Here is a 25316-nt window from a genome sequence, read left to right as displayed (position 1 = left end):
AGGTAAAGAAAAACTACCTGAAAAACTTTATCTTATCTGATGGAGATGGTAAAACCCAGGAAGAGACTTTAAAAGAGGGGACGGACAAATTGTTTCTCAGAAGAAACAGGCAGATGAAAATAAAATTAGAGACATCAATTTCAGAGCAATAAATACGATTTATTTTAACAGCATATTTCACCTCATATTATATGATTTGAAACAGGCGATCAGGCACAGATGAGCTTATTCAGCTGCTCACCCTAAACACACCAACAAAAACAAAAAGCATTGACTGTGTTCATTTCAGCACCTTAACTTTGCAGTGATTTTCAAGCCACAATAATTTTCAATTTGTATTTGTTTACTATACAGAATTGTATATTTACCTTTCCAGAGTCACGGGTCTTGGCTCTCATCTGTTGACCTGACCTGCAATGTCAGCACGCCTCGCCTCCTCCAGCTCATGCTGACCTTCCTGCACTTGGACAGGTGGACATTGGCCTGCTCCTGGAAGACAGTACAGGGCAAATGGTTAAATGACCAGCAGATATATCAGCTGCACATGTAGATATGATGTCGTTATTGAGTTGTCATTGTTTAAAAATTAATGTTTTGCCCCTTTACCGCTTCCCCTCAGCATCTTCTTTGTACGCCTTCACCTTGAGCTGCAACTTGTCAACCAGATTCTGCAGCCTGGAAACGTTTTTCTTGTCCTCCTCAGTCTGCAGTTGAAAATACATAGATTTGCATGTTTTAGCGTTATATTATTACATTTGCTTGATTTGCACAATACACATTAAATGTCAGCGACTTACCTGGTAGGTGAGCTCCTTCTACTTCTCCTCTCGCATTTATGTGGACACCCTTAACACAGCATCTGCTCCACGCTCCCTGCTCAGCTGGCCAATCTCTGACTCAAGCTCAGTGACCTTTGAAAAAAGACAAATGCATGCACAGTTTAAGTTAAAGTGTTTTGATGTTTTTTTTTAAAACTTTGCTTTATATGCGCATAATCTAACATGATTCTCTTACCCTAGACTCCAGTTTCTGGAGCTGCTTCTGCTGCTCCTTCATGGCCAGGTTCTCAGCCTCATCCAGGCGGTGCTGCAGGTCCTTAACAGCAACCTCCAGGTTCTTCATCCTCTCCAGGTGAGAGCTATATCCTGCTCCTTCTTTCTCAGCTCCTCAGCCACTATCAGCCTGGAAATACAATATTTGGTTTAGAAATGTCAAAAACGGTAAGTAGAAAGTATTGATAATAAGTAAAAACTTAAGCGCACATCATGATGGCTTTCTTAGCCTTATCTCATTCCTTGCTTCTGAACAGTGTCATCAATCTCACCTGACCTGAACCAGGTCGCCTTCAAGCTTCTTTCTTGGTGTTCAGTTTGTAATTTAAAAGGATGAAAAAATTAATTGACTTGAGTAATCAACATTTCATGTTGTTTAACGTTTCATTGCCTATATAATGAAGCATTGTATATTTCCGTTCACCTGAGAGTGCAGAAGTCCAACACGCCACTGGCATCCACCAGCTCCTGTTCAGCGATTTCATACCTCTCTCTCTGTTCTGTTCCAGAGCAGCTCTGCCTCCTCACCAGCTACCACTCAGACCGTTCCTGCCATCCACCATACAAGCTTGTTCTTAAGGTCCTCCCTGGGCTCTAACAGCACTCATCAAGGTGCAGTTGAGCATCCTAGTGAAATGATAGCAGGAAAATATACGAATGAAACTCAAATGTACTGTGGTGCACTCACCATACTGTGGCTTGTACAACAGCAGTATGTCTGATAATACCTTCAGCTGTGACTGCACATTCTCAGCTGCTTCTGGGACTCGGTGTATCTACATTGGCACATCTAGCCAGAATCTCCATCTCATTCAGGTCTCCTCCATCTTCTTCTGATTCTCAGGGCATCGCTCCTGCTCCTGACCTCAGAATCCAGAGTGCCTACAGAGTCAGTCACTCCTCTGGCTGTTTCTCTCGGATCTGCTCCATCTCCTCATCTTTTCTGCCAGCTTCAAAGTCCACCTCACCCTTGATCTGGGAGCTCCAGCTGAACACGCAGGATCTTGTGACTCCTTCATGTTCCAGAGTTCCCTGATGACATCATAGAGTAAGATTTGTGTCTCATCAGGGCTTAGCCTTAATATATTGCATTGTCCTAGATTTGTAAAATTTTCACCACAGAAAATCTCCTGATAAAACAAACATACCTCAGCCTCCTCAAGAGCTGTCTGGATCTCAGGATTTCTGTCTCCACTCTGCTTCTGGACTTCTCCAGCTCATGGATGCTCTTTGCCAGTCTCACTAATCTGTTCAGTCAGATCAGAGATCTCCTGCAGAAAGAAAATATATTATATCGTCAAGCTCGAAATGTAAATTATGAACACTAACACAAAAATGCTGAATGTAATCAAAGACAATCAGGTAGGAACTAAAACACAAAAAATATTAATACATTATTCCCGTTGTCAGTGGGAACTCACGTTGCAGGTTCTTGCTTTCGCCGCCTCATGGCTCCCAGCTGATCCAGAGATTCCTCATAAGAGTTCTTCATCTTGAACAGCTCATGTCGTGAGAGGAACAGCCTTCAGAGATCCCCTGCTTCCCACTGACCTCTCCTCATACTTCTGCTTCCAGTCTGCCACCTAAATAACACAATTTATTGTCTAGATAGATATTCAGCCATACAAAGACAAGTAAAAAAACAGTTGTATGAATTGGCCACCTTGTCGAAGTTCCTCTGTTTTCTGTCCAGGTTAGCAGCTGCCTATTGGCCTCTCCACACTAATCATGGTGTCCTCCACCTCACTTGCAGCCTCTGTTTGGTTTTCTCCAGAGAAGCACACTTGGAGTTCACAGCCCTCAATCTGCCTCAGCCTCCCAAAGACGCTGGGAGCTAGCTTTTCCTTTGAAACATTTGAAACTTTCTCTCAATAAAAATTTCAATATCTTGTAACCTTACAGATATTCTTACATATATCAAATTAAATAAAGACACTAAAGTGATGTTGCACATTAAATGTACAAAATATATGCAAAGAGAAAATCTGGTAATTTAATTGTTTGAATGTTACTCACTTGGACTCCTCAAGCTCCTCAGTGCGCTGAATAGCATCAGTTTCATACTTGCTTCTCCACTGAGTCACCTCACTGTTGGCCTTGGATATCTACACGCTGCAGCTCAGCCTTGGCCTCCTGCTCTCTTCCTCAAACTGTTCCCTCAGCAGGTCACAGCCACATGGCTGATTGCAGTCCATGGGCAAGAGCATTCTTGGCCTAGGATAAGAAATATGATTGAATGTGTAGAATATTTGGGTCTTATTCACCCAGGCAAGGGACACACTGAGAGTTTTCTTCACTTTAACCTCCTTCAATCTGTTCTTCAGCTCTTCAATCTGTTGTGTGTAGGGCCTGTTTGCCTCTGGTCAGCTGGGAGACAAGAGCCTCTTTTCTTCTTCAATTTGACGGCCGAACTCACCCTTGTGTGAAATTAAGATCAGACATTAGTTTTTCAGTTTCTGTTTGATCTGTCTAACTGAAGATCACTGTCATTTGCATACCATTTTCTGTCAGGAGACGGGCTTTCTGTCCACCCAAGTCATTCGCTTGACGAACATTTTCATCATTCTGGTCTTCAGTTCACTAAATTGTCCTCAAGAGCATGCACATCTTTTCAAGATTTCCCTTGAGAAAAAAGGAACAGAAAAGAAACATTTTATTTTTAACACAATTATGCCATTTTTTTTTTTTTATGTATAAAAATGCATTTAATACTCTACTATTTCATTTATTTTGTACCTTTGCTTGGCAACAGCCTCCATGTTGCGAGAGCCACCATTTTGTATTCACTTTTCCTTTTCAAGTTTCTGCTTGACACGCTGAGGTTGTCGATCTGCTCTCCCAGCTCAGCAACGCTGTCAGCCTGCTTCTGCGAAGAGCCGAAGCAGTGGCTTCATGCTGCAGAGTGACTCCTCAAGGTCACGACGGAGCTTCTGAACTCAGCTTCCCGCTTCTTGCTCATCTCAATCTGAGCAGCTGGCACCCCAGCCTCCTCTAGCCTCTCACTGATCTCCCTCAAGTTCCTGGAGAGGTCAGCCCTGCTTCTCAACCTTGGCACCCAGCAGCACGCTCAGCCTCAATCTCCTCCCTCCAGTTCCTCACGGGCCTGTTTCAAGTATATGTTTTATTGCTTAATAAACATTCAATGGTAATACAAAACCTGAAAGCTTGCTTTTCGTGTTGTATTTAAAGCAATATGTTGATTACCTGAAGCTCCTTTATCTTCCAGCTGAGATCCTACAGGATCGCTCATCCTCAATCTTGCTAAGGATGGCCGATTTCAAAGTCTTCCGTGAGACGGACAAAGTTCATAGTAAGAGTTCATTCCATATTGAACATGACTAGAAACATGATGCAATTTGTAAATAGGGAGGGAAACAAAGTTTGACATTTTTCCCTTTCTCAGACTGCTGCTTGGTCAGCTCTCAAGATCCATGACGGATTCCTGGGCCAGTTTCAGATCTCCTCGAGCTTCCTTCTTGGCTCTCTCGTCCATACGCAGTTTCTTCTCTTGTTCCAGAGAACCCTCAAGCTGAAATACTGAGACATTGAGATTGTGAATATTATGCTAAAGAATCTTGTTTTGTCAACCTAAGGACGTAAACTTACATCATCGACTTGGTTGCTCAAGCTTTGTCTTGGCCTTGACAGGAGCAAGACTTCTGTCTTCCTCAGCCTGCAGGTCATCAAGAGTCTGTTGGATGAGCCTCCTGAAGGGCTTTCTCCTAACAGTTTAGCAATGCTTCCATCTTGAGAGGCCATCTCCTCTGTCAGTTCTTAACTATTTTTAAAGGTAAAATGTTATTAAACACATAGTAACCATGAATTTACTTGATATGCTACATTTTTAATTCTATAAAACTTTGTTCTCAGTGGCATGTTTCTCCTTCTCCACCTTGGCCAATGTAAGCTCCAATCGTCAATATCCTTCTTGAGCTCAGAACATTCATCTTCCAGCTTTCTTCTTAGCAGTAAGCTCAGCATTGATTTCCTCTTCATCCTCAAGTCTTCAGCCGTTTCTTTTGAGTTTGGTCTCCATCTGAATCTTGCTCTTGATAAGTCCTCACATCTTTCTCAGCATCTGACAGATTATCTCCTTCCTGTGTCATTGCATGAACACATCAAGTAAGTTATGCCCATCATTATTTCACCTACAAACCTGAACATTTGCAGGTACTGCCTGCGATTTACTTACGGATGTGACTTGGAGCTGCAGATCGTTTCTTCTTTGCAGAAGAGACACCATCTTCTCCTCTAGATCCTTCTTCTTGGCCACACAGGGCAGCTGTCAGTTGTCATCTTATCATAGTTTTCCTTCATCTGAGACAGTTCTTCAGTTTCAGCACTCTTCAGCAGAGGCTTGATCTTGTAGTAAACTCATCCATGGCCAGTGTTTGATATTCATGAATGAGCGCACGTTGTACTGGGATGGTAGATGGCTTCCCTGTGAAGGAGAAATTGTTGTCGAGAATTTTTGCTGATTTTTCACCCCATGTCTTTGTGTGTCCAGAATTTATTGTTTCTCTGCCACACCCTCTGGCCATTCACAAACCTCTTTCTCATGAGGTAAGCACGGCAGAGAGCCTGAGTCATTGTGACCAGAGATGGCTTTTCATCTCTCATCTCTCAAGGGTACCCAGCAGACCAGCCTTGAAGAACACCTGAATAAACAGAAAATATAAATGAACTAGAGACTTCACCAGCTAAAGACTGGGCACAAAAGATGCTTCATAAATGTACACATAAGATACATGCTTTGAAACTATACCATTGATGAGTAATTTCTCCAGGTACATGGTCTAATTTTACACCAAATTACTTCAAACATTTAATAAACTTTGAGGTACAATGCTGATTATCAGACAAACAAACAAAATGAATAAGAAAAATCAACTTCATTTGTAATTTTACCAACAATAAAAAAAGGAAACATGGTGCTTACCTTTGTGTGTCCAAATCTGTACTGGTCATGATCAATATCAATCGATCCGAGCAGCTTTTCAGCTTCCTCTTGTTGTCAATGAACTGGCCTCTCAGGAATGACACTGGCATTCCTAACAATTTTTGTACCTTTTAATACAAAAGTTATTTTGACTCTGTAAGTATTTTTCTAGTTTTGATAACATTTTTAAATGTCAAAATATATCCATTGGTACTTCTGCTTGAAGTCACCATATTGGATTCCTGCTGGGGAAACCTTTCTGCAGATTCTGATACCCTCCAGCACACCGGCTACACCCTCAGCTGGTGGATGACCAGGAAGTTCTCCATCAGTCCCCATTTTATAAGAGATTTCAAAATTACTTTTGTGAATAGTTATACTCCTCATTGAACCAGCACTGAACTGAAACCATACTTACAAAAAAATAAGCCATTCCCAAAGAGTTAAAATCTTACCTGGAACCTTTGTCTCATTGGGAATCAGACAGCGCACAAAGTGAGGATGAGTGCTCCTGCTAGCTCATCAGCTTGCCCAAGTTTTCTGTAGATAAAAGAGTTGCTGGTTAGTTTGTATAACATAATGTGATGTTATTTGGTTTACAATGCAAGTTACTCCTAAACTGTGAAGACACAGTCTGCATAGAGCCACCCTTCTTGCCTCCTTCTTTCCTATCTCTGCTGATCATTTCCCAAGTAGAATTATTTTTGTGAGAAACTGAATACATACAGAGACAAATTGCTACATTTAATAAAGAGCAATAAAACATTAAAATATGTTTTAATTGACCAGTTAATTGTAAAAGTCATACCTCAACAACAGGGGGATACAGGCCACAGCAGTTTCACCCTGAGGACTCTGGTACAGCTGCAGAACAGAGTCATTCAGGGTCCTTGTTCTTGTCCAGCCAGCCACCGAAGTATTGTAGTCCACTGTACCAGCATAGTGCACTAGGAGAAGTGGGCTTCAGCCTTGCCTTTTGCAGGTTTTGGGCTTCTCAAATGCCTCTGTTTTTTTGAAGTAAGATGCCAGATCATAGAGTTTGCCCTTGAAGGATGTGTCTGTAGCTCAGGGAACATGCACTCCTCTTCAAGGATGGAGAAGATTCATGGGCCAGATGAAAGCGCAGAGAGATAAAGTATCATGAAGTGACTGTGTTTTTAGAGAATTACATACAATAGAATCACTAAATCGATGTTTACCCTTTTCAATCAGCTCAATGCAGGCGGCCAAGTCTTATACCAAGTCAATGAACTCCCTAGATAATACCTCCCTTCTTGTACTCCTCTTTGCTCCAGGACTAACATGGTGTGTTGAAGAACTGTTGCAGTTTCTCATTGGTGAGGTTGAGGACAGTTGCCCAAGGTGTTGAACTGTGAGGGGGACAAATAATCAGCCTGATTGCTCATAGACAACAGGAAAGGCTTGTCACATTTTTTAATAATGATGTATGGGGTATGATTACATCAAAGATTTTGTTTGCAATATCCAGGACACCAATATAGTAGTTCCTCTGCTGCTTAGTGTCCAACATCTGGTTGATACGGATGACCATCCACAAGAACATCATCCTCTCATAGATGGACTTGGACAGGGCAGTCACTGAGTTACTCACCTGAAGAAGAATGAAAACATTTTTTTTTCTGCACTCTTCTCTATAGTTGTTTTGTAAAATGCTGTGCTACTGTATACCCTATATAGGTATAAAACTTGATTTTTGTGATTAATAGTCAATACAAAACATAACACACCCAGTACATCTCATAATCTCCTGTTTTCCTATGCAATTGTATGATCCCAGACAATACATTCATTTCAAACTCCTCCTTCACCCATAAATCCTCCACGCCCTAGCCCCACTATATTTAACGCCTCTCCTCCACCCATACACCTCGCCTCAGAAGGCTGCGGTCCTCGAACTCCGGATTGCTCTCCATCCCAACACTAAACTGCAGATTCTTGCAGACAGAGCTATCTGTGTCGCAGCTATCCTGTTTTGTACAAATTACTTATTTCTTTTTATATATATATGTGTGTGTCATTATAAGAAAAAAAAATTCACCTAGATATTAGAAATGTATACTTTTTATGTTTATTTGAGGTACATGTCTGTCCCTTGGTGACAAACTCATCTTACCTTCACTCTGGGATAGCACAGAGCCTTCAGCATGTCAGCGGAGTTCAGACTCCAACAGGTAAGCAAACCTTGTCACATCTGAAATGGTTTCATTATTTATTATGTAGTATTGTATATATGTGTGTTCATGACAGAACAAAACCATGTGATTGAGAACTTCTGTTGTTCACTGATATGATATCAACAGTCACCTTCTGTGCCATCGGTTCAGCCTGCTCCTCACGCTGCTTCTGCTTGAACTTCATGTTACCGTGTGGATCACAGCACCAGTAAACTTGTAGATGCCTATCTTCTCCTCAGCAGAGTGGCCTAGATATCAATAGCATTCTGTGTTCAGAAGATTTCTTTTTACAAAGTATCTCCACTTTGGAAAATATCTAAGATCACTTTTTAGACATCACAATAATATCAGGATGTATGCAGTAATGTTAAATATTAAAACTCGATCACTCACACCAGTGGCTTGCATAGCTCAATCTTTGTCATCAATGTTGGCCACAAGATCCGACCCATGCTGATCAAGGTCGAGGGTTGCCGTGATGAGTGACGCTTCTGAAGATTAAAAACGTAATGAAGATTAAATATAATTTTTCAACAAAAAACAATCAGCATATGTTTAAAATCATGCAATCTGTTTACCAACTAGCTCCGGCTTGTGGTTTGTCATCATCTGGTAGAAGATGTGGTAGCCTCTCTCAGCAGGAAGCTGGTATGTCACTCTTGACTTCTCCAGCAGATCTACAAATGTTGATCATCAGTCACAACCTGGTCAGTCCTGAATTTCGTCATCTACATTTGGTTATGATGATTTTACTACATGTTCCCAATGTCAGCACTGGCCAGTTTGCCAGTTGTGTCAAATGGATTCTGATGAATTTACCCTCGTTTAGAAGATAGAAATTGTTGTGACCTCCCCATTACAACCAAATGTCTAACAAGAAATTTGTCTTGTAAAAATAACCCCATACTTACAAAGCGAGAAGAGTTGTCATTCCTCACAGTTTTGGCACTGGTGAGGGCCTCCAGCAGGGGATCACGTACAATCTGATCCTCCAGTGACCCCTATGATCCAAGCTTCAAATAAAATCAGAAAATAACCTTCTTTCTATACATACTTACTTTACTTGACTCACGGTGTCATCATAACATACCTGATATTTTTTACTTCCTTCTTTCTTGGTCTGCCCTCCTGCTACTGCGATTGTGGCAGTACTGATGACACGCTGTTCACAGTCTTCTTCCAGCACCAGATTCTCCACTGGGTATGAACACAGACTTATAAGAATTTGCTCAACATATTTGACTCTCAAAAAAGTCAACAGATATGAACTTGCCGTGGATCAAGACAGACTGGTTCTCCTATCTGTGAACATACAAACCAAATGAATTAAACACATTTTTCAGAAACATCATTCTGTATACTCACAAATTTTACAACAAGGACATACCAGTGAGCATGTTCTGATAAGCGTTGTCAGAGACGGAGAAGATGTGGGGTGGAGCTTCCATACGCTTTCTTGCTCTCTATAGGCATTTCATAACTTAATCGTACACCGGGAGCCATTTGTAAGGGTTAACAGTGGCACAGAACAACCCAGAGAGAGTCTGAGAATATAGAGATAAACAGTTAACTCCATGTTTAATTTTTTGATTTCAACATAACTTACTGCACTTAAAGAAAAGTCTTACATAGATCATCCATGCTGCATAACGCTCTTGAGGCTATACAGGACAGAGGCTTCATTGAGATGGGTCATCATGGCCATGTCCTCAATTTTGTCGACGGGGAGGGTCTATTGAGAGACGCTATCTTCTTTAACTGTCCTCTCCTGCAACAGGACATTGGTTACAATTAGCAACTGAGAACACATACTTTATTTTCAGCTGAGTCTTACTTATGATACAAACCTCCTGAGTGTCCAGGACTTTGAGGGTGACTTGCCACCATCTCTTGATGATTGTTCCTTCAAGTACAGCCTTTGACACTGAAATACAGCAGGCGGCCTTGGCATCAAAAGGTGCGCTTTGAGCCTCAATTTTCCCTCTCTGGCTTACGCAGGGTAATGGCAGCCTTGCCATGAATGGCCATCTCCGTCTGCATTTCATGGTGACAGGTTTACTTCTGTGAGGCAATAACAAATAAGAGTAATGTTATTTATCTGTGTGAAACCTAATATCTTCAGCTGATGTAACTGAACTGAATAAAAACTGTATTGAACTGCTTAATTAACTATCATATTTAATCGATGTCTGTCCATCACCACAAGTGACTTGACCTGTGTTTAGTTAATACTGATCTGAATAACTATAACCTGTACAACCGTATGAACAAAAACTGGAAAACTTGAAGAAATCTTTGCATGAAATAAGGTAAAAGTTCATTAAAAAACGTTGCCTTTACTCGACCCTTCCTTTCAAAATCGGTTTTATTCCACAATCCTGTTGAAATCATAGAACATATTTTCAGTTAATGATGATAGTGTTAAAACTACATTTGTTAAACAACCACTGCTGATTAGTTAGTATTTTAAAGACATTGTCCATAAATATTTAAATGCTGTCAAACTGACAGAAGATATGTCTACCTCAAGCTGGAGTCTTCGGGGGTCTGCTACCACACTGGTGTGTCCTGTTGGACGCTTTATATTTGAACTGGCTTGCTATACAGCTGAAGTTATATGGGACTTGTGCCAAATAGGGTGTGGATAAGAGCTCAGGATATATTGAAAACAGTCCTAAAACAGTTCTTGTGCATACATACCAGCCCATGACCCCAATTTCTTTATTTGTTTATTTAACATTTTTAGAAAATTTAACAATTTTGAAATCTTCTCTTGTCAATCCAAGGATTTTCTTTTTAGCACAACACATAAGAAATACATAGGGGCATAGGTGCACAAGATGCAGTGGTATCTTTAATCATATGAGTTACAGTTGTATCACATATTTTATTTATAGAAAGTATCCTGTTCCCTCTGATCATGTCCCAGTGGCTGCCTTGGATGTTATTACCACTGAGTCAACAGTGAATGTCACAGCCTGTAAGATCTGTTTTCCATTTACCCTCTTACGCACAAATGAAGGAGCAGATATTCTTTCATTTCAATCAATACAGCTTTCTTCACAGGCTCTCATTTCAATCAGGTTTACAAGCGTGACAACCTTGAGCTATGGGCTTCATGTCTATTTTCTGCCTTTTTACGAGTTCCAGGTTCCAGCAGTCCTGAGTGTTACCCTTTTGGTTGGAAGGAAGCCAAGTATTAATAAATGTCGATATCGTAGTTTGATCCTAATGTGTAATTGGTATATTTAAAAGCATAACTACAATGGCTGGTGTGTGATGTGTCCATGAGTTCAGTGAAAAGACCCAAACACATAAACTGTGTTATTATGACAAGTAACACACACACACACACACACACACACGTCCTTATTAGACCTTGCATTGGCTCTAATCCCCAAAGGAGAAAGAAGACTAGACCTCATGGGGCGAGTGGGGAAATACTTATTTTATGTGTGTACCACATCATATAAAACTACAATAAATGTGTGTTTGTATGTAGAAATATAACAAAAGGACCTGAAATAAACCAACACAACATAAAAGAACACAGACATTAGACAGAGGAAGATTGGAAAAAAGTGTTATGGACAGACAAATCAAAGTTTGAGGTGTTTGGATCACACAGAAGAACATTTGTGAGACGCAGAACAGGTGAAAAGATGCTGGAAGAGTGCCTGACGCCATCTGTCAAGCATGGTGGAGGTAATGTGATGGTCTGGGGCTGCTTTGGTGCTGGTAAAGTGGGAGATTTGTACAAGGTAAAAGGGATTTTAAATAAGGAAGGCTATCACTCCATTTTGCAACGCCATGCCATACCCTGTGGACAGCGCTTGATTGGAGCCAATTTCCTCCTACAACAGGACAATGATCCAAAGCCCACCTCCAAATTATGCAAGAACTATTTAGGGAAGAAGCAGGCAGCTGGTATGCTGTCTGTAATGGAGTGGCCAGCGCAGTCACCAGATCTCAACCCCATTGGGCTGTTGTGGGAGCAGCTTGACTGTATGGTACGCAAGAAGGTGCTTCAGGAAGCGTGGGGTGAAATTTCTACAGATTACCTCAACACATTAACAGCTAGAATGCCAAAGGTCTGCAATGCTGTAATTGCTGCAAATGGAGCATTCTTTGACGAAAGCAAAGTTTTAAGAACAAAATTAATATTTCAAATAAAAATCATTATTTCTAACCTTGTCAATGTCTTGACTATATTTTCTATTCATTTTGCAACTCATTTGATAAATAAAAGTGTGAGTTTTCATGGAAAACACGAAATTGTCTGGGTGATCCCAAACTTTTGAACGGTAGTGTACATTTCTCAATTAGTGAGAATTAAAATCATCATCATGTTCCAGCTGTTACAACATAATTTGAAGTAAAAATTGTCTTTAACATTCCAAATATTCCAGAGCTTTCTCACAGTCAGTGTCCTGGGTGATGTACGTGTTTACACACACATTGTTTTCCTGTGTATTCCTGTGTTCCCAGGCTCCATTGAGTCCAGAGGAGAGCACCTCCTCCATGTTGTCTGTGATTGGAGGCCTGAGTGAAGAGCATCATGGGTCGTTTCTGAACTTTACTGGAGAGGTGCTGCCCTGGTAAACCCGCACATCACCAGTAATGAGTATGGTGATTATTAGCACTATTAACTTTTGGCTGATAAGTTAGTTAAGATCATCTTCAACTATGCAAAGATAAATCTGTTACCGGCTCAGAGTTTTTCTTTCATCCAGCTCCATCTGCTGGAGGAAATCTTTCATGGTTCATTATATGAGAGGGTTACGCCGGGTTCACACAGGACGCGGAAGCGCAGCGCCACGGCGCGCCGCGCCAAGGAAAGCCAGGCGCCTCCTTTCCGCCCCCCTGTTACTCAATTGTGCCGATCACATAGGCTGCGACATAAATTATCAAATATGCATTCCCATACTTTGTATTCCCCTTCTGTTGTCCTGGAGTTTTAATTTTCCCAATTTTCACAATCACATAATTAAATGTCCCCCTCTGCCCATCCACTACAGTCATATAAATAGAAAGAGAGAGGGGGTGGGGTGGGGGTGGCTATAGGGTTGTAGGGTTGCGTAGTCACTTGTGACCACCTCATTTACCCCGACACTCGACATTGCACGAGCAAACAGCGGAGAAATTCTTGAAGATGGATGACATAAAGTTGATAATTGAAGTGGAGAAGTATGATCCTCAGAACATGTTGTATAAAGACAACAAAGATAAGTGTTGGGATGCTGTTGCAGCTAATGTTGGAGCCACAGTAGAGCATGCTGTTTTACTACTGGGTCAATGGGTCTCCTAAGTGCAGTGCGTTAGGGATCGCAGGATGACTGGCGCGGAGAAATGCGCGTCCTGTGTGAACCCAGCGTAACGCCGGGTTCACACAGGACGCGTGATCCTGCGATCCCTAACGCACTGCACTTAGGAGACCCGTTGACCCAGTAGTAAAACAGCATATACTTACTTGTGGCTCCAACATTAACTGAAATGGCGTCCCAACACTTATCTTTTTTGGCGTTGTCTTTATACAACATGTTCTGAGGATCATACAACTCCCTGTACTTCTCCACTTCAATTATCAACTTTATGTCATCCATCTTCAAGAATTTCTCCGCTGTTTGCTCCGTGCAATGTCGGGTGTCGGGGGTAAATGAGGTAGTCACAAGTGACTACGCAACCCTATAGCCACCCCCACCCCACCCCCTCTCTCTGTCTCTCTCTCTGTCTCTCTCTTTCTATCTATATGACTGTAGTGGATGGGCAGAGGGGGACATTTAATTATGTGATTGTGAACATTGGGAAAAATAAAACTCCAGGACAACAGAAGTGGAATACAAAGTATGGGAATGCATATTTGATAATTTATGTCATACAAAATATGTCATTTATATCGTTTAAAATCATTTTTCAGTGTGTTTCCTGGCGCGATACGCTCACGGCAAGCGGAAAAAATAGACTCGGCGCCGAAACCATCGGTGCAGGGCGCGAGGCACCCTTGGCGCTGCGCGGCGCATCGCAGCCTATGTGAACGGCACAATTGAGTAACAGGGGGGCGGAAAGGAGGCGCCTGGCTTTCCTTGGTGCGGCGCGCCGTGGCGCTGCGCTTCCGCGCCCTGTGTGAACCCGGCGTTAGTGTCCATTAGGCCTGTGACGATTCTCGAACCAATACAGACCAATACAATGTCCAGTAATAAATTGTTATGCCTCCTTGATGTGAAAACTGGATGAAAGCGTCAGCTAAATGAAATGTAATGTAATGTAATGTAAAAACTGCCACAAAATTAGCATGTAATAAAAGTTTGTAGCTCTAAATAAACTCTTGTTGTCATGTGCTCTTCTTTTATTGTAAATTATTTTTATTAACTAGTCCATGACTTGTTTCCTTGGAAATCAGTGAAAATGTCAAAACCTTCTGTAGTCCATGTAAGCATTATTAAATTTGTGGAGTTGTATAGTTTTGCACAATCCTGAGTAGTAACAAAACAACCAGTAAACAAACGAGGAGACGGGAGCAAATATACTGTCTGAGGTTTTGAAAAACAAAGCTGAACATTAGACATTTCATAAAATAATTCAAGGTGATTGTTTAAATCTTTCAATTTCTCCTTGGTCAAAATCTAAAAAACAACATTTACTAGCATTTTAGAAGCATAAACACATTTACTAAATTACTTTATTAAACACATTTACTTGATCTGGACATTTACTGTTTTAAATTCTGTATATTTTATGTGGATCTTTATTATAATTTTCTTATTCTTACAGTCTTAGTTTTTTTTTTTTTTTAATCATGTGAAGCCCTTTGTGTTTTAAAAATGTGAAATACAAAAAAAATCTAATTATTCTTCTTTGTCTAAAAGGGGAAACTAGCAGCTTCTTTTTCAAAATGTTTCACTTCCCTTGTTCTCAAGGTGATGGAGTTCACGTCATAACTTTGTCTTTCAATAAGGTGCATTGTCATGATGTGATCCGGTGAAGGCAGCTCCTCAGGTACATTTCCTCCTTCTCATTTGTGACACAAGTCAGTAAAACAATATGTGGCAGGTCTGAAGATAAAGATGACAATGTGGCGAGCTTTTAGCACAAAATGACAGCTGAAGTGGGAGTCACAGTCTTAGCAGCCTTCCAAAGCCATGGTGAAGATAACTGGTGTGTGTTAAATATATAAGCTTCCTAACCACCTGCTGCTTTGGTTATAGTGAGATGAGAGAGCAGAGCTGCCATTCAACAGGCAACTTGGAAAATACTGAATTTATCAAACCTCAATGCAAAGAACCTAGTGTCAAACTTACTGGATTGTACCACAGAAACAACACAATTATAGCAATACTGTAACTTGTACTGAGCAACAGCGCCCCCTGCAGCCGCACATGGTGGCATTCAGTTGGCTGAGCGATTAACTGGTTTTCATGTAAAGAAAAAACAAAGTCTATCAATGTTTTGAGTGGAGCTCTGACTGAGTCGTCCCACTGGACTGAAACCCCACTGGACTGAAACCCAACTGGCTGGATATTACCCATGATCCTCTCCTTCCTGAACCAATAGAGCTGCTGCTGTAACCAATCCACCAAATTCTGTTTAGAATTCTTCATATTTCATTGGTTTCCTGCTGAATATTGGAGATAAACTCTGGTTTTTAATAACTTCTAAGTCTTTTTAACTGATTGACTGTTCAGCTTTACCCTTTATCTTGCTGCTGGACTTGCTTTGGACTCACCAAAGTTACATAGAACACACATTCAGGGAGTGAAGGAGGAAACATTCTCCAACCTTCCAAATCTATTTACCTTCAAATTAATTTGGAAGCTGCTGCTTTAAGGTAAAACAGTTGCATAGTGTTGCTTTCAGGCTGGATTCAGTGCAGGAAGCAGCAGTGCCTGTGGTAATGGTGAATTCATGGCTTATCATACACACCCATTAGTCCAATAATGTGAAATGAGTTTAGGATAAATGGAGAAAAGTCTTACAGAGGAGGAGAGCCGGGGACCAGGTCATGTGAATATTCAAATCTAATCAAACCAGTTTGTCCAGAATGGTGTGCAGGAAGTCTTGTGCTGGGAGAGTGTGTGTAGAGAGGAGAGAGGGAACAGTTAGACATGTTTCTCTTGCTGAATAGTTCCATAGTGCTTGTTAGAGATTAAGTGCACGCAGCATGGATTCATAGCACAGGAAAATATGTGCGTGCCTGAAGAGGAAGATTGCTGATTGCTTTTATTATGCACCTCAGGTAAATGTTCATCTGTTTTCTTAATGCCATCATGTGTTCGTTCCTGATTCAAGCAGAAACAGAGGACCTGCACACTAATGAAAAATGTCTCAGTTTACCAGCTTTATCTTTAAATGAGTTTTGAGCTCCTTCACGTTTCTTTAGTTTTAGCTACTTCTCTGTAGATTTCCCTTCGCGGTGTCGATCATATCTTGTGTGAAGTGTGAGCACAATTTGACTCGACAGGTTCTGATAGGAGATATAAATGACTTTACCAGGGATTGAAGGTGGAAACATTCTCCATATTCACACTCATTCAACCGTCAAACTCACTTTAATGAAGCTGCTGTTTCAGGGTAATGTTGCATGGTGTTGCTGTAAGTGTCATTAACAGTTGATATTAGTCCTGATGGGACGGTCTTTACAGGTTGTATGATGGTCCTTGCCCAGGGTTAGAATTCCAATGTAAGGCAGAGGTTGAACTGCTCACTAATTCAAATACTGTCACTCCTACTCACTCCTACTTCTCGTAGTGAACAATTATTGGTTACTACCAGTCATCATCCATTGGTTTTACTTTAGCCAACAAGCAGAAATCATGTAATGCTGCTATTGCTGTTGTCTGATCTTTGTCGCTCCACTGTTGCCATCAGAAGGTCCATACTCCCTCACCTGTGTTCCTGAATTGCAGATGTGTGTATTGACCACATGGAAGCAGAGAGTCCCGCTCACTCTGATGGACCATCCAGCTCCTGTCGAGCAGCTTTCGGCTGCTGCAGAGCTGCAGATGCCGTTCTCAGACACGGTCAAGTACCTCATCCTGGGCGTCTCCGTGACTCTACTCCTGCTGGCCCTGGGCATCCTGGCCTGGCAGACCTTCAGATGCTGCACCAACACACACACCACATACACCCAGCAAGACACGGGTGAGTGGGGATAGGGTCACAGAACCAGACTGAACAGCACAGGTTGATGAAGCCTATAGTGTCTGACCAGTTAATAATGAACATGTCTGATTTTCACTCTAGTGAACAGTGATGTGCTGGATTCAGATGAAAAGTCAACAACAGCAGGGAAGTACTCCGGAGCTCCAAGTATGAAGGTGAGCGAAGGAGATGGAGATCAAATCTAAACTTGGTTGTGCTGAGTCCATACAGCGTGGCCCAAAAGGAGGTGTGGGTAAATGAAAAGGGTCAGAACAGTCTTTTTTGCCATATTCACTGACTTCCAATAACTCATTGATTTTGATGGGAAAAGAGGGTATATATATATATATATATATATATATATATATATATATATATATATATATATATATATATATATATATAACATATTACACATAAGAAGGTTTGTAATTTATTGTGGATCCAAATGAAATTCTCAATCTTGGGAATTTAAATGTGGTTTCATAAAGGGACTGGATTTCATAAAGTTTCCACCGATCAAAAGAACCAAAGGGTTTTTGTTATATTCTCAGATATTTGCAGACTGTCTTTTAACTTCAACTTTCTTTCTTTCAACATTCAAACTTTTTTTGTTTTATAAGTTTTGGCTCCCAGGTTTTGGGTATGTTCGTTTTCATTAGTTTGCTGCCTACAAATTTGAAGTGTCCCCACAATGCTCTGTAAAGTTTATGTTTTTATTAAGAAACAGACGTGATGTTGGGCCATGGTTTTTTGTGAAACCACACTTCGGCCTACATGTGCCATCAAAGCCTGAAGCCGCATGTTCCCCCAGGACTCAGTCTCCCAGGGGCCATCAAAAACCAGAGCAAGGAACTCAGTCTCCCAGAGGGCATCAACTTCACACAGAGGTGTGAAAACCCCCCCAGGGACACAGGTTTCCAACTCCCATTGGTCACTCTGGACCCCATGACCTGTGAGGTCACCGGGCCAATATAAAGCCTGTTCTCCCCCTACGATCCTCTCTTTCTACAATCCTCTCTTTCTACACTCCCTCAACGGAGAGAAGGCTGTCGAGCCTCTTCTCCAGCTCACATCTTCTCTTCCATCCAGCTCTTCGAGAGGGAGCACAAGGGTGCAGCTTCAGCTCCCATCCCTCACCCGGGAAACCTCCTCTCCTCCAAGCTCTGCAACGTCCCTGCAGCGATCGTCTCCTGGGAAAACTTCAGCCAACAACTGAGCTACGCAGCTCAGCAGAACCAGCAGACGACACAAAACCGAACTGCACAGCAACTTCCTTTTCCCCTTTTCCTACGGACGGAGTAACACAACTGGGCTTAATAATTATACTAGGCTAAGCAAGACTGTTTATTCGATTCTGTATGATGTTTATAGAAGTTTTGATTTGTGTTGTGATAAGCCCGTGGTTACAAGTTGTTGAGAAAGTTAATACTAGTTATGCTCTTCAGTCCTTCCTTGCATACATCTAGCAACCTTCTCTAATTGCTTTTACCTGAATACCACGCATATCTTCACCTCATTATCTCTACAGGTCGTAAACATTCAATAGGGGGAGGGTGTTATCTCTTTGGCCAGCCACCATTTTGAAAGCACGCTGACTCACACAGACACACATACCTATCTTTGTTTAGCAATTAGACCGTTAGTAATTTGTGTTTTATACTTTATTATATTCATAATAAATGTTTTCTTTCACAAATGTTTTTCATTAATGTTGCATAAGTGAATTTTGCCAACCTCTACACTGTCAAGAACTCCATATCCTTCAACAGCTAACTATCTATATAGTAATTTTGGTTATAGTTATTAATTTGGTATTAATCAGAGTTCCAAATTTGTAGTTATTACTTTTATGAGACTTATTCAATAAATTGGCTATCTTTTCCCTTCCTTTGAAGGGTGGTGCCCTGAGGTAACTTTAATCAATTAAAGTTATTATTTAATATTAATATTAATAATAAAATATTAATATTTAATATTTTATTTTGATAACCAAATTTATTGAATGCCGAAAGGCACACCATTTTATGGTATCACGTTTGATGCATCATGGCACAACAGTGATGTTGTGGTTAATTGTGTTTTGATTGTAAAATGTTGCATTATATTGTTTGGTGTTCTTGTTAGAGCTTGACCAAGGTTTTTTGACAATGAAAATGATGATTTAATCATTTAGTAGGCAATATGAAATTTCCAATATAGATATATTAGTCAATATATACAATCATAATATAGTAAGAAATAAAAACTATATTATAGAATATTAAAAATATAATATGAATATCATTTTAAAAATACTAAAATGTCATTTCTAAACCCATATGACAAGGAAATGAAATTAAGCCTTGACATTTTACAGTTAAACCATGAACTTTATTATAAGTAACTATAGATCAAAAGAAAACACAAATACACCCAAATATATAGAATTTAAATTCAGAGAATAAGGATATTTCTTATGTAAAAAGTTTCTGCATTGTTCATTCTGTAAAATCGGCGCTCTGTGTAGATGCCTCAAGTAGGAAACCGTGTTTATGTGCATAGAGATTAATGAGCAGACTTGTTCAAACACAGGAGAGATGTGACTTGTGAAGTCAGATTACAGCTGGAGGCGCTGCAGTGGATAATAACACCAATGATGATGTGCATGTGTGCGCCCTATCCAGATGGAGGACGTCAGCACTGAGGTTCAAAGGCAGAGTCGTTGTTTGCCTCAGGCCTCCGGATCCAGCGAGGCGGAGGGAGACGAGGGCGAGCAGCTCAACGTTAAACAGGTAACAGACATTTCCGTATAATCCTGATGTGATGTGTCGATTCTCCTCTTAATCTGAAGCCTCATACACTTATCTTAAGTTTACCAATTGAGGATGAAGCCGGTCGTTAAATGGTTTGTGTGTATCCTAAATAGTATTTCAACCTATTTCCTCCTCACTGTGTTTGAAGGGACTCTTTTATAGTTTGTAGAGTCAAGCTGTTTAAATTGGGCTCTATAATTCCAATCAGACAACAATGATCTTCTAGAAAACTTGAATATTTGAAGCAAATTTCATGGCAATCCACCAAATAACTTCAAGTATAAATATGTCTTTTATTATCCTGTGCAGCCAGCAGTGATCACATATGGTCAAATCACTTTTGTAACAATAAATACATCAACAATACATCACAGTGAGAAATTTAAAACAGCAGGGATAAATATTTACATCTGCATCTTGGCTGAAGCTACAGCCGGATGGAAGCAACAAACACTCATTACAAATTGTGGCTAGATTCGTCAAGGACTAATAATAATAATAGTAATATTTTACTCTTAAACATTAATGTCAACCTCATGGTGGCGCTAGAAGATTCAGGGGAATCTTTTCTACACATTCCTTATAGAAACATGCAGATATCCATTCAGCAAAATACTGATAAACAGGTCACTTCTTGCCCTCGTCTGCATCCCATCTATCATTCACCATTAGGATTCATCCTCTGGAAACTAGAAATGTCAGGACAAAGTTTCATGCAAATCAATCCAATATTTGTCTGGGAACTATTCAGAATTTGTGTTTAAGGGCATCAATCCATTTTATTAAGATTAGCAGATGAATCTGAGAGCAGTAGATGTTCATGGTATCAACACAAGGTTCTGGATGTATATTCCCTAACACGAGTTCTTGCACCAGGTGGATGGATCTCTACGGTTCTCCCTGTACTACGACCAGCCGCTGTCCCGTCTGGTGGTCACCGTCCTGCAGGTGGAGGGGCTTCAGGAGCTCAGCCAGACCTGCTGCCTCCAGCCATTTGTTAAACTACGACTCATGTGGGCAGGATCAGAGGGAGTGGACGTGGAGGTGGTTATCACATACCGCAGTGACATTATTATCAACTACCAGGCATATATAGCTTTTTTCCCCCTTCTTTTCGTGCTTTTTTAAACCAATAAAATGACTGGATTTTTGCATTGAATCTCAGAAACATAGATCGAATGCCACAGTATTTGATACTGGGCTCAAGAATCTTCTTTTTTTTAACCATGTTAATTGTTCAAAAATGTGTCAGATTGTCTTTCAGTCCTCGGCGGCTCTGTACCAAATAAAGCTTATGGTTACTGTTGTGCTCCTCTTAGGGTGGAGGGACGTCTCCTGCTCTGTGGACAGTGCTGCAGAAGTATGAACCGCATTGTAGAAAACAGCTGTAACCACTATATGGAGATCAGTTCAGTTGCATTCTGCAACAGGATAAAGACGCACTTCATCACGTCAGCCTCAGGATGGAGGTCCTGCAGTAAACCCCTCTCACTCTCAGTAACTCTAAAATCCTATTCTATCATAGACGTAAAGATGTACTATTTACTTTATACCTGCACTGACAATACATTTTTTAATTTAAAATGAATAAAACTACTCGCAGATGACATCTTCGCTGTCACATTGCAACGTCACAGGGATTTTAAGCTCTAAGCACTACAGTCGTATTGCAGAATTGACAGTGTAGTCATGTGAGGAAAGGGAATGTGTTTTCTTACTGTGTCCGTCATGTATCCGTGTGTTTCTCAGGTGTGGGACTTTGATAAATTCTCTAGACACACGTTGTTGGGAGGGGTGAGGGTTCCTCTCGGGAAGCTCAACGTCTCTTACCCTCTGGAGCTGCACGAGGATCTGCAGCTACCCCAGAAGGTACAGCAGCCATGTTCTGTGACACTGCACAAACACAATCGTTTATAATGTCATGGGTAAGTTGTTCTCACCTTTCAGTCGAGAAGAAAGGCTATTCTTACACTTTAATGAGTAACGTAGACAATGTTAAACAAAATAAAGTCATTTCCAAAACTTAGAATGAGGATGTGTTGTATATACAATTTCCCTCATTAGAGGATTATCGTTGTTTAACTCAACGAACTAACTTAATTTAACTGCAACACTAAAAGTCAAAATTTGTATCATGGGGGAAAGGAAAGAAGGGAAAGGGCAAATCCTTAACTGAAGCTGAAACCAGAGAATGGTTTGAATTCCAACTACAAAGAGGCAGAATCTGTCTTTTTAATCACATACAAGGTTTATGAAGTGTTTATCCTCTCACTCTGGACAGGATCGTGTCGGAGAGGTGCTGCTGTCACTGAAGTTTCTTCCCACTTCTCAGAGGCTTGAGGTTGGTCTGCTAAAGGTCAGAACAGTCCCCACTGAGATATGCTCAGATGCCGGTAAATAACAAACCTCTTGACAAATAGAAAACCATGAGAAACCATACACACACACACACACAGTGTAACGTATAGAGTTATTGATTTGCTGTTCTTGTGTTGTACAGCCGTGTACGTCAGGATCAGTGTCCAGTGTAATCATTGCAAGCTCAGGTCGCAGAAGACCTCGGTGGTGGCCCGGTGCCGGGTGAACGTCTTCAACGAGGTGCTCATGTTCTCGCTGCCCGAGTTTCCTGTGGAGCGGTGTAAAATCATAATCTCTGTGTATGAGACTCAGACGACATGGAAATCACCCAAACATCTGATAGGACAGTTGACTGTGGGGAAGGAGAGGAGTACGGAAGACGAGCACTGGAACTGGATGATGCGCTCAGTCCGTCTACCTGTAGCAAAGTGGCACGGCCTGCTGATCTGAGCTGCAGTTCAAAACCCACTTCTAAAATCTCCCCGCCTGCTTGTGTTTAAAGCTGTTGTTCTTCTGCGTTCAGCTGTTGAGAGATGGGCAGCTGTTAAACTGAAGGACAAACACGGACTCCTTTACTCTAGACTCCAAAGTGATTTAACAAAGAGTTCTTCCTGTTTCAATCAGGAAAGAGGAGTCACTACTCAGCTGAAACTTCAGGTTTCACAATCTACTCATTCACTTACATCGCTTCTTTCTTTCTTTTTATTTTCAAATCACATTTTATTGAAAAGGCTCTAATTATCTGACTTTTTCACTCCTTTCATCAAGATTACTTGAGTGTTGTACTTACTGTACTCGATCAGTGAATAAGTGTTGTTTGTGTTGTTGTAATATTTATCTTTAAGCTGTGTTGTACTATTGTAACTGCTCTACTGTAAGATCATTAAATCTTTATATTCCAGCTCAACACAATATAATATAAATCTTTATGCTTATAGTCAACAATTTATATTATATTATTTATTGTCTGATTTTACGTGATGTTGTATTATTCTGTTTGTCTTGGGTTTTCTTCATTTGTCCTTGGTGAAGCATTTTGTAATGGTTACATTTTAAATGACCGATATAAATAAAGTTATTATTAATACGATTTTTATTATTTAATCAGTATGAATACACGCACCCATTATGGACTGCTATTTAAATCAGGTTCAGTTTTCAACTGTTCAATATTAATTCTGTCTGTACTATACGATGGTTCATGTGCAATCCATTCACCGTACATATTCTCACACTGTACATATATTATCTTGTTTTTACACTGTATATAAAATATTCCATTCATATGTTTCTATATTTTTTATATTTCCTTACACTTAAGTTTTTCATTTGACTTATTACTTACTTTGTCAAAGCAGAAAACCTGAGGACAAACACAAACAGACCTGTGAGTTACCAATAACCTAAATTAGGACTAGAGTTTGTACTTTCATTATTTTCAATATTAAAATTAATCATTAGAATTAATTGTATTAATTACAAACACTGAAAACAAAAAATGAAACAAAACAAGTTTAGTTTTGCGAGATAAATTCCATCGGAATTCCATGATCCATAAACTTCTGTGTTGATCAACAGCAATTATTGGATTGTTCTTATAATGTTTTAATAGTGGCGTCACAAATAGATGGAGATGTAGCTTCGATGTGGAAGTAAAAGCTTCATATTAGGTTCGTGTGTAAACACTAGAGGGCGCTATATAGGACCACGTGCTGTTGTGTTTCCTGTCGAGCTGCATCACAATTTGAGCTCGAAGGAGCCAACTGACCAACAACGCTCCAGACTTTGGTGTAGTATCGTAAGCTAAACGTGCTATTTGATATATTTTTATTAATGTCAGTAGGCTTCATACTTTGAATAATTTCTAACTATGACTAAGCTTAGTGCCGTATAAATGCAGTTATCCATTATTTAGATTTAAGCTAGTTAGCTAGCTAGCTAGGTTCAGCTGCTTCTTTAGCCATCCAGCAGCTAGCTAGCTAGCAGATCCTGCTTAACATTGAAGGGTAAATTGTTAGTTTTAACAAAGCCTGTCGATGTTTAAATATATCATGGAGACAGTTGTTTTAAGGAGGCGTTAGTTGGGATTTGCTCATCTTGGGGGTGGAAAAGGACGAGACACTGCTGATTTTACATTGGAAACTATGGTGTGGCTGTTTTCAACGTGCGTCTGATGCTGCTGGTGTTCAATTTCATCATAATCATCATCCACCATCTTCCTCACCTCATCCAGAAAAGGTTTGACATCTTACTATACTTTAAACCGTTTTGTAATATGTGATCAAATAACATTATTGGTATTATGAATGAATTATGAGCTTTTATTCTCATAAATACAGATGCGTTAGTTGGGATTTGTTAATCTTGGGGGTGGAATAGGACGAGACACTGCTGATTTTGCATTGGAAACTATGGTGTTGCTGTTTTCAACGTGCGTCCGATGCTGCTGGTGTTATGTTGTTTTTACCTCGTCCAGGAAAGGTCTGACCGACAAGGTGAGACATCTGAATATATTACAGTATCGTAATGTGTGATAAGTTAACCGTGGTACTACAAATTAATATTATTCTTGAAAATACTCGTTTAATTTTATATTTAACATGCGGTAGTTGGGATTTGCTAATCTTAGGGGATGGAATGGGACGAGACACTGCTGATTTTGCATTGGAAACTATGGTGTGGCTGTTTTCAACGTGCGTCCGATGCTGCTGGTGTTTAATTTCATCATAATCATCATCCACCATCTTCCTCACCTCATCCAGAAAAGGTTTGACATCTTAATATATTCTAAACTGTTTTGTAATATGTGATCAAATAACATTATTGGTATTATGAATAA

The 25316-nt window shown here is 40.4% G+C and overlaps 1 protein-coding gene and 1 pseudogene across 1 annotated transcript; one reads left to right on the top strand and one right to left on the bottom strand.

Annotated features, from left to right (window-relative positions):
* Nucleotides 1-209: 209 nt before the first annotated feature.
* On the bottom strand, nt 210-10226 carry LOC124851866 (annotated as a pseudogene).
* Nucleotides 10227-17052: 6826 nt separating this feature from the next.
* syt19 (synaptotagmin XIX) lies at nt 17053-23441 on the top strand. Its single transcript, XM_047339938.1, is given in 8 exon segments — nt 17053-17324; nt 17427-17500; nt 19991-20113; nt 20996-21163; nt 21439-21588; nt 21869-21988; nt 22401-22512; nt 22620-23441. Coding segments are annotated over 8 exon segments (1290 nt in total). The 5' UTR covers nt 17053-17089; the 3' UTR covers nt 22928-23441.
* The last annotated feature ends 1875 nt before the right edge of the window (nt 23442-25316 follow it).

This window comes from Hippoglossus stenolepis, chromosome 5 (genome assembly GCF_022539355.2).
Source record: "Hippoglossus stenolepis isolate QCI-W04-F060 chromosome 5, HSTE1.2, whole genome shotgun sequence".
NCBI lineage: Eukaryota > Metazoa > Chordata > Actinopteri > Pleuronectiformes > Pleuronectidae > Hippoglossus > Hippoglossus stenolepis.
This window is presented reverse-complemented; position numbering and strand designations above follow the sequence as displayed.